Source organism: Balearica regulorum, chromosome 5, assembly GCF_011004875.1.
Source record: "Balearica regulorum gibbericeps isolate bBalReg1 chromosome 5, bBalReg1.pri, whole genome shotgun sequence".
Lineage (NCBI taxonomy): Eukaryota > Metazoa > Chordata > Aves > Gruiformes > Gruidae > Balearica > Balearica regulorum.
This window is the reverse complement of record NC_046188.1, coordinates 66,702,688-66,717,161: the sequence shown is the minus strand read 5'-3', so window position 1 is coordinate 66,717,161 and position 14,474 is coordinate 66,702,688. Positions and strand designations below refer to the sequence as shown.

The following is a 14,474-nucleotide window of genomic DNA, read 5'->3' as shown; positions in this document are numbered from 1 at the left end:
CATTGCAGCTCACTCTGCCTGTTTTATAGTTATCATAGACTCTACAGGAATTAAAAGGATTTGCTGTTCCAGAGAAAAATTAATGGATTTAATAATTTTGAAGGAAGAGGTGCTGCTCACTCAAGTTCACATGGGTGGTTGCATGCTCGCTCCGTTGTGTGCAGACCTTATGCCAGGCTGTCACTGCTGCAGCTGAGCACTCAGGTGGGATCCCAAGGAAGTGTTGTTACACCAGCCCGGTTATGCACCCATTAAACTCTGTTGTTCCTTCTGCAGATCTTCTGCTTCCCAAGCCCCATGCTCTTCTGCATTGCAATTGCAGTAGCCCACTGTGTCTACACCAACCTTCATCCCTGGAACGGAAACGTGAACTGAATTTGCCCAGTTGTCTACTAGTTGCAATCTCTGCTCCACGTAGCTTGCCCTGAGGAGGAAACCAGTAGGCTTATGGTCACTACTGTTATTCTGAGGTAGCTTCTGCTGAGCATCTGTGAAAGGACAGAGATTTAGGTAGCACTGAGATAGCAGAGTTGGTGCTGTTCATGAGCACAGGCAACCACGATTGCCCATTGGTACGCTGCAGAGTCTAAACAACGTGTCGACTGCCATCCTGTCCTTTTGGCGGAATAAAAGCAGAACATTTCACCCTTAGAGGCTTTCTGTATTTGCAGGGAGAAGAGTGTTTTCTAAGTGAATAGTTTTTGAGCAACGGTAAATAATTTTTCAGCTTACTGATGCTGTAGCTGAAATGTTGACCTTTTGATAAGAGCAAGTCTACCAGCTGAAATTTCCTCCAGTCAAGCTTACACATTCAAGGTGATTCTTTAGCTACTTGAAATGCATGCTGCAATAGTCTAATCGGGAGGACCATTAGTCTTCTCAGGTGATCTACAGCTACATTTTATTAGAGCTTAGTGAAGTCAGAAGTTCATGTGGGCAAGTTGTGATTGCCACAGGTGTTTATGAGATAATGAAGGAGTTTCATGGAGGGCATGCTCCTCTTCAGCTGCAATTTTCAAATATTAGTTTAAATTCAGTGTTTTAGCTGACAAGCTTGGGGTTTTCTTACTGCTTAATTAATAATATCTATCTCTGAATAAGCAAAAATACTGAGTTGTGAGAGTTGCCAGCATTATTCTCCAAATCTTAAAATGTAGAGCTAGAAAAGGCTTTTGTTTAAAAGCGGACACTGGTTCAAGATGCTGCCTTGAAGGTAAGTGGTTTGATTCAGTTCCTTTTATGTTAGGAATATTATAGATTTAAAGAAAACTTTAGTGGTTTTCTTAACCAGGCATAGATAATAGTGGCAGGGAGAAGAAACATCTGAAATTCTATATTGCATTAGTAGTCTATTGTGCATTTGGCCATGGCAAGTTAGTCTTTTTAAGAGACCAGTAAGAATAAGAAAAAAGCAATTCGCATGGGAAAGCACGCTCAAAAGAGAGTGGAAAGATTTTGCAAGGTAATCTGAGAGGCATGTCTTTTGGCTCGGATACAGTCCTTGGAACATCCTTGCATTGTACAGATGAAGTAGATCCCTTTGTTTTATTATAAAAATGCAGGTGGACTCTCAAAATAAAGGAAGATTAATTTTTGTTGAAGTTGAGAGTTTGCATCTTTGTTGGTTGCTCATTACTCAGTTGAAGTGTTTATGTGGTTTGAATGTTTATAGACTTGGTAACAGAGGATTTTCAAACACTAAAGATCAAGCTGTAATGATACTAGCTGGATTTAATAGTTCTACTTTAATTAGGATAAATGAGTTTACTTTTCTAGTGGGATGTATTAGCTTTTTAACAGCCACAGCAACAATAAACAACTGTAAATGCAGAGATATATCTAATTAGGGGCCAGCCGAAGCAATTAAGATGGGGGAACTCTATTGATCATAACCGAACCGGATTTGACTCAGATACATGTAGCTGGCAGCAGTGCTTTTACAGTGGATGCCGTGAGATGGGTAATGACTGCAATGAGATAGTTAATGACTGCTATTGACTAAGCAGTAATGATTTCAGTATTTTGTTGCGGATATATGGGAGGGGAGGGTGAATCGAGTTTTATAGCACTTTTCAAAACCAGAATGCAACTCTTTGGAGAGCTGCTTATTCAACCAGAAGTATCTAAGTGTGGTTCTGCGGATAATTACGCCTGGCATATCCTTCCTGGGCCCGAATGCATCCTCTGACCTAGTCCCCTGGTCCTGCTGGCTGAAATGGAACCTGTCACTCAAATTTTCTCTCTGAGCTGCTCTCTACCTCATTGGCCAAAAAGAATTTTGCTCCTGGATTATGGATTCGTATACCTTCTTTCATACCTGATGTTTCTGTTCCCTACTGTATTGCTTGTTGACAAAGACATTGTGTTAGAAAGCTCAGAAGACAAACTGTAAATCATATGTGGACATCTGCTATATATTCATCATTCATTTTTTCAGAGTCCTCAGAAGCAATCGTACCAGCTGCACTATTTTTATAACTCTGTATGTTAGAGATCAAGCTTAAAAGCTTAATGGTTGCAAAAGACAAGGAAGTGTTACAACAGTGTAGAAGTAAGCTGTTAATCTATTCAGTGGAGTAGTTTGGAAAACCTGAATTTTTCTCTTTGGTCAATGGCATGTGTGTTAAAATCTGTGATTGGCAGTGTTATGTTCTTTGGAAAGAGGACTGATTTTTAGAGTTTGGAGAAGGACACAAAGGAAACTGCATTTAAAACCATGGGAACGATACTTCATTCTTGGGTTTCACTACATTAACTGCTTGCGTTTTAAGATCATATATTTTTTTTCCATCTTGTAGAGACTGTTCTTACTAATGAGCTACTTGCCCTGTTATATGTATATTTTGTTTGCTTTGATTATTTGCTATAGCTGAAAAACATTAGATAGTATAGAAAACAGAGATACAAAAACATACACCTGTGTGTATAGTAAATACTTTGATAACGTTTCTCTCTCAAGGAGGTTGAGACTTGTTAATGTGCTTGAATTTAGAAACAAATGTTTGCATCATCCGAGTATAACCCCTGCATTCATTTGGAATTCCTCTTGGATAATAGCGTGCAAGCTGCATCCCTGCTCAGCATCCTCCGTTTTTATTGGATTAGCTCCAGTTGCCTTTTTCTTTCTCCAGTGCCACTAGGAAATAGCCGTTTGTGTTCATTCAATCTGATGTGCTTATGCGCTTGAAGTGTGGGTATAGTGAAAAGTATGCCTCACGCTTGTGTCAACACAAGTGCTCCGTGTAGGCTACTGGCGTTTTTAAAACAATCTTTTAAGGAAATATAAAATGTTATAAACCCCTTTTTACATCATATATTACGCGTATATAAATAGTCTTTTCTTCTCCATCAGGCATGCATTTCACCTTGTCGGAGGAAGCTGTGGTTTTCTTTAACGGTTGGTCAGTGAAAAGAAATTCCTGGGAGTCAGATGCTGAGTCTGCCACGTGCTATTTTCATGATGCGTTATGAATTCAATAATCAATAATCTTATTCCAAATCATTAATCTTATCCCGTATTTGGGGTTTCTGTGTATGCGCAGTCTTTTCGGGGCCAAAATCCCTCCTCTTCAAGTCAAGTGGAGTTTTGCCGTTGACTTAGGAGTCAAGGGACTTGCCTCAGGACTAGAAAAATCTTACCATCTTTCTCTGAATGTATAATGGGGTGACTCCCATGCATTGCTGACATGCCCATGCAGCCACCATGATGATTCTTTTTTACTTTCTTCTGCGCCATACTACCTATATGTGTAATTTTAACAAGGTCCTGATGTATTCTACACTTCATGTGTTCACTTATATGAATAAATGAATGAATCCAGACAGCACCACCATAATGTAAGTTCCTCTCGGGGAACTCTTTAAGGCAAGAGAGGACTGTCACCCTTGAGGTTTAAGAATGCGAAGAAGAGACTTTCATAGCATATATCCCTCATCAGTCTGCAAACTTAGTGCCTCTTTCATTCAGCAGAATGAAGGGAACTTAAAAATGGAGCTTCGTTTCTCCAGACCCACTTCTCCTGGCTCCCAAGCTCCCTTTGGAACCACACTGCAAACCACGACTTCACGGGGTTGTAGCAGCTAAGGTCTATTTGCCACCATTTCTCTTACTGTGGGTTTATCTTGCTTCCAGTGTTCCTCTGGATTTAATTAGAAATATCTTCCCAGGATTGACAATTACACGTGAGCACAAGAAGTTGTTTTATTTGGTTTGGGGGTTTTTTTTACACTTTTTTCTTTAAGACAAAACACAGGTTGTTTAGGTTGATAAGTAGAATTTTACCCCTATAGTTTAAATAATTTAAATAATTAGGAGGAAAGAAAGAAAGAAGTCTTAAAAAAAAATCACTTTTGAGATTATTTTAAGACATCAGTTTACCCAGTTGTAATGGAGTCTCTTCCAGGGTGAGATGTGGCAGACGCTTCATACCACGCATTATAAAACGCATTACAAAGTGCAGTGTCTTTACAGTCTACGCTGCTTGCATTGCTTTTATGATCATTGCAGTCATCAAATGCAGACATTTCCCTAACTGATATATCTCATCTAATGAGAAAAAAACATGAAGGAAATTAACGTATTGCAGTAAACCCCCGATTTTCAGGCATTATGGTGTTCTCTAAGGGAGAGTTTGAAACGCAGCAAGATTGGTGTTGCTTTAGCCTAGACTGCAAACCCCTAATTATGGTTTTGGGCCTTTTCAAGTAAGAATCAAACCACACATTTCTTTGATAAGTCTTTTATTGTTGCCTACAGTTTTAGCTCAGTTCCGACCATGAACACAATTCTTACTGAGGTTAATGGGAATAGCACATGAGCGTGGGGAGAAAGAACAAGCAATTGGAGGTGCAGTGATTTTATGACACTGAGTATTAGGACACTTTGCAGCCTTTTCTAAGCAGCTGTTCTTTAGGTAAATTAATACCTGGGGTCTCTTTACTTCTCCCCCAACTTTAACTACCATAAAAGAACTTAATGTAAAGCTGTTCACAGCTTATCTCACCCGATTGCTATGCGAAACTTCTAACACAAACGCTTTTATAAACTGCAGCCATAACACACTAATCTTCTGAACTTCCTGACCCATAAAACTATGATTATTGCTACATGTAAAATTCATCTGGAAATATCCCTCTGTATTTAGTGTTATGGGTATTATGTTGCAAAATCCCTCCTCTTTTGCAGCGTAAGGGCTGCCAGGAAAGCGAAGGACAATGGGGCTGTAGATTGGTGTAGAGAGAGTAATGCTGTACCTTAATCTTGTGATTTTGGTTTTATTTGGAACTGGTGATTCCACAGATGCAATGTTTTTTTCCCCTAGGTTACAATTTCAGATTTGATTATTTTTGGAATTAGATTATTTCTGGCTGTTTTTATTTACCATTAGCTGCACGTCAGTCATTAATTTCCTGTACGGCTCCGTGAGCAGATAATTAAGAAACATCACGTTTGTGGGAGCTGTTTTGGTGAAGACAGGAAGGATGTTAGAGATGAGAAGAAAGCTTTGCTATTCCAGTTTTGATTCTTTTAAGTGTCTGTAATATCTGAGTTATCTCTAGTGACTATTCTGTGATTCAAGTAATGAATAAGGAGCAGTTTACAGGGTTTGTTAATAAAGGATAGCAGTTAAACTCAGCAGAGGTAAGAAAGGATTAATAATAGTCCATGAGTGTCTTCACCATCGCTTTTATTATGGATAATACATACTTCTTTTTAGAAAAAGCTGTGTGATTCTTGTCTAATCTTCACCAGAGATAATGACATCTGCAGCTTTGTGTTTATACACATGCACATTGCGAAGAGGGTGCGTTGACTGCACTCTAGGGTGAAGACATACCAAAAAGCAGAAGAGTCGTGTTTCCATCTTTTATTCACCAGTAGACTAACTTAATAGAGATAGTCATCCAGCTGCAAAAAAAAAAAAAACCCAACCAAAAACAAAACAAAAAAACCCCAAACCAGAATTAAATGAACAGCCTTTTTTCATTTTAAAACACAAACATTTGTGTTAAATGATGCTTTTCCCAAGCCGCTTTTATTATTAGTATTGTTCTAAATTGCAAGTTGTCACATCCACCAGCCTCTAAATTACCAGTTCTCTGTGTTGCTATAGTGACGCCGTGGCCACTAAAATACAGACTCCTGCGTAGAAAGGCAAGCTCAGACTGCGACTCATTTGAAGGTTTTGGCAGCAGAGTATCTCCACAGAGTCTTTATTTTATAACCCTTGAATACTTGCATTTTAACTCTTTCAACCAAAAATACAGCCTGGTGCTAAAAGATGCATTTTATTTAAGATGGGGTACCCCAGATGAACAGAGTTAGTAAATACGTGGGTATAGTTGACTTCTGACTACTCTTTCCCTCTCTTCTCTTTGGTTTCGGGCCAAACGATTGATGGTTTTCTTGAGGTGCAGCTAAGAGGACAGCACAGCATTGTCTTCTCCACTTCCTCCATCTGAAAGGCTGGCCATCTTTTCATGACGCCATCCCTCATCGGTAACCTGGACAACGGTTGGATTAGAAATGTAGTTTCTTACTTACTGAACAAGTCTTTCTGTAATAAAGGGAATGGATTTATATATTCCCACTTGGCTGGAAGTCAGTGTGCTGGTCAATGCTAGTAACCGTACAAACTACAGCAAGAGTCAGTGCTTTCTGTCTCCCCCAATTTAAATAACAAAACATGATAAAAACTATAAGCTCTATCTTGAATTTAATCCCTTCTCCTTGTGCATATATACTATAATATGCTTTTAATTTTTTGAGCTCAGAATTTTTCTCCTCATCTGTTTTCTCCGTTTTGCAGTCCAATTCCCTGACTTTCAACTGTTTGTCAAGTTTGTCTTATCTCCTCACCGTGGCGTTACATCTGATCGATATCTCTTTTCAGCCTCAGACCACCTTCCCAGACCTCGCTGCTAACCTCGGTTTCCCTATTCCAACTCCTTGTCCCCAGTCTCTTCACGCATCTACTTGTAGCGTTCCTCCCACTGACCCCATTCTGCTCACATTGAACCAGTGACATTGAACCAGTCTGTTGGTTCTTCACCCACGGGCTCCCTGACCTCTCATAGTAGTCTTCTACTCCAAGCTCCAGTGCTGCCTTCCATGCCCCACTAGTCACAGCTGTCCAGCACCACTGTGTTTTAGAATCATGGAATAGTTTGCAAGGGACCTTTGGAGGCCATCTAGTCCGACCCCTTGCAATGGTCAGGGACATCTTCAACTAGATCAGGTTGCTCAGAGCCTCATCCAATTTGACCTTGAATGTTTCCAGGGATGGAGCATCTACCTCCTCTCTGGGCAACCTGTGCCAGCGTTTCACCACCCTCACCGTATAAAATTTCTTTTGCATCATCTATGTACCTTTTGTATTTCTACAGTTGCTCTTTTTTGGGGGGTACAGGTACCATTTCCTCCTCTGTGCCTGAAGATGCTCCCCCCCGCACTGAGCCCATCAGCACACAGAGGACTCCATGAATGATGAGTCTACATGTGCTCTAAGTGACCAGCTTTCCAGTTCTCGCTGTCTTATGGGCTTTCTAATGTTTACAAGTTACCTTCGTGCAGCATCTAGCATAAGGGTAATCAGTGCCTCTGAGCACTACTACCCATAGTAAACAGAGCTGGTGTAATTTCCCATATTAGAATAAAATAATCCCACCTGTATGGCAGGATGCAGAGATCTGGGAAGAATCCTGTCAGAAAGTATTTCTATTAGGCTAAAATAAGAGTTTTGAATGCTAACAACCAGAAATTTTTATCAATCAAATATGTATAAATACCCATCTCTACTGGAAATGACGGGAAGTAATAAGTCCCTTACTTTACAACTATAAATAAAAATTAATACCTACTCAGAGAAATCTTGCATATCTTGTCCCAGTTTCATAAGGGCTTTATTGGGGATACCAGTGGATAAATCAGTATTTTCAGTACCATTTGTATTGAAAATGTTTTTCTACTCTCAAAAAAAAAAAAAAAAAAATTGTATTTTACCAGTATTCCAAATATTTTATGTTAAAACATTTGGGGTACATCTCCTGCTACATTCTCATAAAAGTATAGTTGTTTCAGCAGTCACGTTGCTGAATCTGTCTATAAAAGCAGAGTAGGAAATACGCTTTTACAGATTGTAGGATTTTAGCTGAGATCAAATACTCTCGTTTAGTACCTTCAAGTGTACTGGGTTGCTGACATGAGCTTTTACTTCATCCGATACGGTATGTGATCTGGAGGCACCCAGTCTGCCTGCTTTGCTGCCATCAGGTTACAGCTTTTCACAGATGACCTAGTCCCAGCAGAAAGTCTTGACCTCTCACTTTTTCAGCACTTCAGAGGTTAATTTTGTTGAGGGATCAGATTTCTTTCTAGGGGAAGTTTCTGATGATCACCTTCTAGCTAGGCTTCACTTTCCAGTGTCTTTCAGAGCTGCTGAATGCTGAGAGCTCTGTTGGAAAACAACCTTGCTCCAACTTTTTCCAAGTCTCTTCCTAGATAGTCAAGTTACAAGCTGTTTTATTTAGGGGGGTGTTGGATGGTAGCCTAATGAAGGTATCAACCTGCAAAATAAATCTAAGCCCCTTTTCTGGAATCCTTCATGGGCAGCAAAGTGGAGAAGTGCTTTGGTCTGGGAATATTGCAAGGTAAGAGATTTTCTGCACTTTTGAAAGCACGCAAGTGTGTTGTGTTACACCTTTGTGTGAGTACGTTTAGCTTTTTTAATGCTGGCAGCAACGCAAAGACATGAGATGATGGACTAAATCTGAGAGGTTTTCTCCCTGCGCTATTCCATTTGAGTCGCCGTTTGCTGCGTGAAATCGATCTGGTTTTAGTAGATTACAAATATTTGAATAACGTAATAAGAAATTCCGTATGTGAGAACTGACAGCTATTATTATATTTGCTTTTTCTGGCTTTGCTTTAGGATTCTGCGAGATACATTGACCAGTTGTTAGCGTCTCATAGGTTGCAATCTAACCGGCTATCTTTCCACTAGTGTTACAGGCTTTTAGCCTCAGAAAACTGTGGGGGCTTTGTTATATTTTAGCACTGGAAGTTTGCTTTCTGTGCAGAGGAGGAACCTCTGTGGGAATGAGCTCACCCTGCAGGGAAACAAAGGCGTGTGTGAGGCTCTTTCAGGCCATATCACAGCCCAGAGTGCACTTGCTTTTTAGCACATAATACGCAGTTCTTACTCTCACTCCCGTGCAAATTTCTGTCGGCTTCCTGGTTTGTCTGAGTAAGGTTATAGAAGATCTTTTTCCTTTTTACAGTTTCTCTCAAATATATCTAATTTTAAAGGCTGGTATAAGCCAGGATTTATTGGTCCTATTTAGGATGTTGCAGTTTTGCTAGGAAAAAACCTCGTTCCAAATTGGTAGTAGCTGACATCTTCCACATACCTTCATATTGCTGAGAATAAAGTATTTCACTTGATTATGTATGTGTCTTCTATAAATCACTGGCCTGATAACGACGGTTGTTTTTCAGTGGTTTAGTTTCCTGAGGGACGGTGCTGTGCCCTGTGATTAAATTTACACTTTTTATTGCCAAGTTCAGCTTTATTTTAAGACACGTGTCAGCAGGCTGTAATGCGTTCAGCAAGACAAATTTTGTGGTTTTCTCCTTTTTTTTTTGATGGGGGGAAGAGTGTGCAAACATCTGCGTTATCTTTGTCTCCGTGTGCTTAGCTGCAGCTGATGCTGCTGTGTGAAAGGAGCAGTGCTCATGTGTGAAATCTGTGTTCTGCTGTGCACAGGGGTTTGCCTTGATGAATTTACGTAGAAGCTTTACGGTGTATTCTGAATAATGAACAACTTTGATAGTGACTGTAAATTGCTTCAAGTCTTGGTGTGCGTGTGGATATCTCTCTCTCTATCTATATATTTATATCACTTCTTCGTTTTGTGCCAGCATGTTTCTTGCATGGAATCACAGCCTGCAGATCTTAAAAGATTTGCACTGGTGTCACTAGTGGAGTTGCAGCATCAGGAGGGATTAAAACAAGACTGGGAAGCGTAAGAGCCATATTCTACCTGTAAGCTGCTGGAGCTTTTGGCTCTGTGGATGTGTTTTGTAGCTGCCTTTCCCTGGGTGAGGATGCCCAGTGGTCCCAATTGGCCATTTGTGCTAGGGGAGCGGGTGGACCAGTGGCCCTGGCCAGTGGGCAAGTGGCCGCAGGGGCAGGTGGGTCCAGTCGCGTGAGTCTTTGGAACGCCCACTTAGGAGCAGGGAATTGGAAATGCCTCTTGCACAGGTTGGTTTCCATACTACCCTTCATTCCTTTCCTCCCGTGTTTTAGTTACGTCAGCCCTGTAAGAATTTAGCTAATCTATTCTTTTTCTTCTTGGTGGTTAAGCCCGTTTTTGTTGTGTTTTGGAGCCTTGGATGAAGCAGGCTGCCAGGTACCAGTAACTGCTGGTGAGCTGCTGAGCTCTCACCAGCTCAGCCCAGTGCTGGAGGAGCGCGCAAGTAGGAGATGGGTGTTAGAAACCATGTCAGTGTTTTCTGTAAGTGCTGTCCCATCTTGAAGTTGGAACTTAAATAGTGCCTTTGTACGAGGAGGTGATGTGATCCCAAAGGTATCTGCTTTTGGGGGGAGAAGAAAGTGTAAACCTGTAAGTAAGGCAGGGGAAAGAAACCTGCACAGTCTGGTGTTTGGTTATCATAGCTCTCCATCCCTTGGGCAGGGCACCTTCTCCGCCTGCCTGGAGGAGGGAGGTCTTTGGGCTGGGACCTGGCCAAGAGGGAGGAGAAGGCATATTGCAGTGGTGATCCACACCTCCATCTCTGCCAGGGAACTCCTCCCCGCTCCCTCCCTCCAGGGGACTGCAGGGAGCCAGGCTGTCCAGCACAGCATCCCCAGCAGCTTTGGCTTGTCCTCGGTGGGTTTGTTCAGTCCATCACTGTCGCGAGCAGGCTGTACACTTCCCAGGGATTTATTTTCTGGAGAGCACCAGAGGCTTTGTATGTAAACAAGGATTTCTGACCTTCCATTAGAAGACTTTTCTCAGCACTTCTTACTGTCTTGGAAGCAAAGGGATAATAAACAAAGCGTATTTTTTAACACAGTAACAACTAAGATTTAACTCTGACCTTATTTTGATACGAAGACGCTGGTTTTCTTTCCAGCTTTCACTGGTGCAAATCAGTTGGAGTCACTGGAGTCGCGCAGGAGTGGTCAGGGATGAGTATCAATGCCATGGCCTTCCAAGCCAGGAGGTAGGGGTGCTCTGTGCACCCGGCCTAGGGCTGGTCTATAAACTGGTTTATGAACATAGTAAGTCCTCAGGCAGAACAGTAAAGGGGGCGGGGGGAGCAGGACACACACCGAAAATATGGGGTGTGAATCATGAGTCTGAGAAAAAAGGGTTGGTAGCTGGTTGGAGCTCTTTACGTGAAATTTTTCAGACCTAGCTGGGAGTTTGTGTTCCTCCAGCACTTGGGTCGACAGCAGAGCCTTGGTCTGGTTTCTCACCTTCCCCCGAGGCTGTGCAGTGCCAGAGGAACCATTGTCCTGAACAACAAAACCAAAAAACAAGTTCCACCAGTCAAGCATTTTGCAACTGAATACAGTAGTGACTAAAAGTGAAAGGCTGAGCAAAATGTGTGCAGATGAAGAAGTTGCCATTGGAATTTCTGCTTTAAAGCAGATGATAACGAGTTTCAGTTGAAAATCAGATTGCTTTCATGAAGCTTTAGGGTGTTTCAATTGGGGAAGCTCCCTGAGATCAGCTGGGTTTAGCAGCTCCTATGTGCCCGTGCTCAGCTGTGTTCACTTGAAGTTGGACAATGGCTTGGTCAAATTCCTGGTCAGATTTTAAGGGACAAAATAAAATCCAGTGTTATTTTTACAAGGTTATTAGCACTGATATAAAAAGATTAAATGAAAAGAGCATGTGCAGTTTTCTAGCTTCTATAAATCTTTTACCCAACCTTTTTTGACACTAATTGATATTTTTCTTCTCTGAGTTATTGTCCTTTACAAATAGGTATTTTAAGTATAAATTGTGAAACCCTGGATGAATTCTAAACAGAGCTTGACAGAGAGCTGCATTTCAGCTTGTTGGCCGTAAACCGAATAGTCACTAAACATGAAAATGGTCTGATTAGCTCAGAGCACACTTAACAGCAGTTTAACTCTGCACAAAAAGTATCATTAAAAGGATCAGATTCTGCTCCAGAAAGAACAGCTGGAAATGGTCTATATTAATTTTGCCTGGTTTACTTTTTTCTTTTCATGATCTGGCTTTACAAAGTGTTTCAAGGTAACAGTCCTGTCCCTGGGTAGCTCCTTTGGTTAGAAACAAAGTGGTTTATTTTAAAATACCTATAATGAGATGTAATGAGAGGAGAGTAACTGAAGACAGGGAGAAGGTGGGTGATTAATAACCACATAAGACACATTAATTAAATTCTCTTCTCTTGAAGTAGATTTCCATCCATTCTTTTGCAAACACTTATTTGTCACCTTTCATAACAATTTGAAAGGAAAACCAAGCAAGGATCTGTGTATGGTTTTTGGATTTCTGACATGGTGATGTCAGTGTTGTAGGAAATCCCAGAAGAAAACAGTGGAAACTGCAGTATTTAGTATCTTGCTTGATAGAATATTTCCATTTTTCTGGCTTTTTTATTTTTCGTTTTAATTCTTTGAAGATACTGTGAGTTTTCAATCATTTTACACCTTGACGTTGTTGTTGTTCTCCTATCAACTCATAAGTAGTTAAATTTTTAGGTAGAAGAGGATAATTACTATGTTTCCACTTGAAATATTGTGAAGCCCCAAGGGCCTGTCTTGGACAAACGTATTTTTCAGCAGCTCATTGTAATTTTGGTTTTGACTGAAGATCCAGCAAAGTTAAAATCCACACCCATCCGTAGAGAAGGGTGCATTTTCAGCCTTTAACAATAGCTTTATTTAGTAGGATTTTAATGACTCCTTTGCTTTGGACTTGCAAATAGAGACGGTTTCTGCAAGGGGGGGGGGCTGTCCTGAGGATTGCAGGATGGTTTCATGTGCCGTCCAAGTTGACAAAGAAGAGCCAATTCCTTGGATGATGATTATGCAAGATGGAAAAGTGCTGATAGACAGTGGAAAAATACAAGTCTGAGCCTAACTGCTTTGCAAACCTGCTTCAAAAAAGGAGCTTTGAGTAGTTGACCTGGTGCCTTATGTGGGCGACCTATAGTAGCAACGTTGTTAGTCGCATTAGGGTGAGCAGGCTGAGATGGGGAGGGAGAGAAAGGTGCTTAGGGTGCTTGGTTTCACAGAGAGCAGGAGGCAGCTTTTTAGGAGTTTTTAAATGATTCTGGTGATGGTTTTTAAGTGGGTGGTTGTATAATTGTCCTATATAATACACTTTTAAGATTTTTTAAATTTTTTTCTTTTTTTTTTTTTTTAATTTTCACTAATCAAAGTAAAGTTTCAGGTGATTGATCAAATAGAGAAAGGAATGCCCAAACATTTCAGCTTCAGGTTATGGTTGAGTAGACTTTTGCTGACATCAGAAATTATTAATTACACCAGCTAAATTACAAAGATGTTATCGTGGCTCTGGGAGCCAAGAACACCGTAATTAGGAAGGCTGTTAGATTCCCCTTCCTTGCTTTTGACTTTAACCATCAAGGCACTGAATCAAGGTAGAAGTGAACTAATTTACGTAGAGGGCTTGAGCTTGTTTCAAGAACAGTGTGAACTAGAAATACGTCAATTTATTAGCAGATGTTGTCCTCTCAAGAAGCTGCAGTCTTCGCCCGCGTGCAGATACAGACATGGAGCGGTGTGTCCTATACCGTTGTATATTAAACCAAGTACGGTGTGATGGGCTTGTTGGGGTGAAGAACTTATAGTGTAATGGATCATTGACAGCAGGTTAAACAGTACATATGCTTTAATTACATCACTTTTTGCCAGTATATGTTGTATGCTCATAAAGTTGCTTGCATTGGCATCTAATTTACAGAGTTCAGTGAATTCTACATGCATCTCGCTTGCATTAAAATCATCTGTAGTGTTACTGAAAAAGACAGCATCAATAATTGTTTACATAGGCTTTAAAAATAATTTTAAATTTTTTAACATGGTGATTTTTTCATCTTCTTTCACAACCTGTCATCCTTCTAGCTAGCTCACTCCTGAAGTGAGTTTTTTAAATAAACCTAAATCTGAGATGTCTGGGTTTTTAGCTGACACAGCATCTTCCCTTGTCAGAACAGCTGCGTGCATCAGTACCATCGCTTGGTGTCATCGGCGTGCTTACAAGAGCCGTATTGCTTAGCTTCTGACAGCTGAAATGCTAGACGTCTATCTTCGGACCTCAGAACGGCTAATCTATTTTAATTTAGTAAACTTGAAAATACAGAGTGTGAGTTGTTCATCGTTTCCATAAAAGACTTAAAGCCAAGGATATAATTTAGGGGAAGCCATAACCATCAGTGTCTTCAGGTGCATGTTTCTACCTTTGTC

The 14,474-nt window shown here is 40.7% G+C and overlaps 1 protein-coding gene across 8 annotated transcripts in view; it reads left to right on the top strand.

Moving 5' to 3' along the window:
- The window catches only part of NAV2 (neuron navigator 2), a 406,583-nt gene that overhangs the window by 333,761 nt on the left and 58,348 nt on the right, over positions 1 to 14,474 (top strand). Inside the window, exon 1 of one of the 8 annotated variants that reach the window (XM_075755359.1) lies at positions 8,433 to 8,649. The exons of the other annotated variants lie outside the window; for them this stretch is intronic. Coding sequence (XP_075611474.1) covers positions 8,552 to 8,649 — 98 coding nt within the window. The 5' untranslated portion in view covers positions 8,433 to 8,551. Of the gene's footprint in view, positions 1 to 8,432; positions 8,650 to 14,474 lie in introns of those variants that run through there. 8 annotated transcript variants of the gene reach the window in all.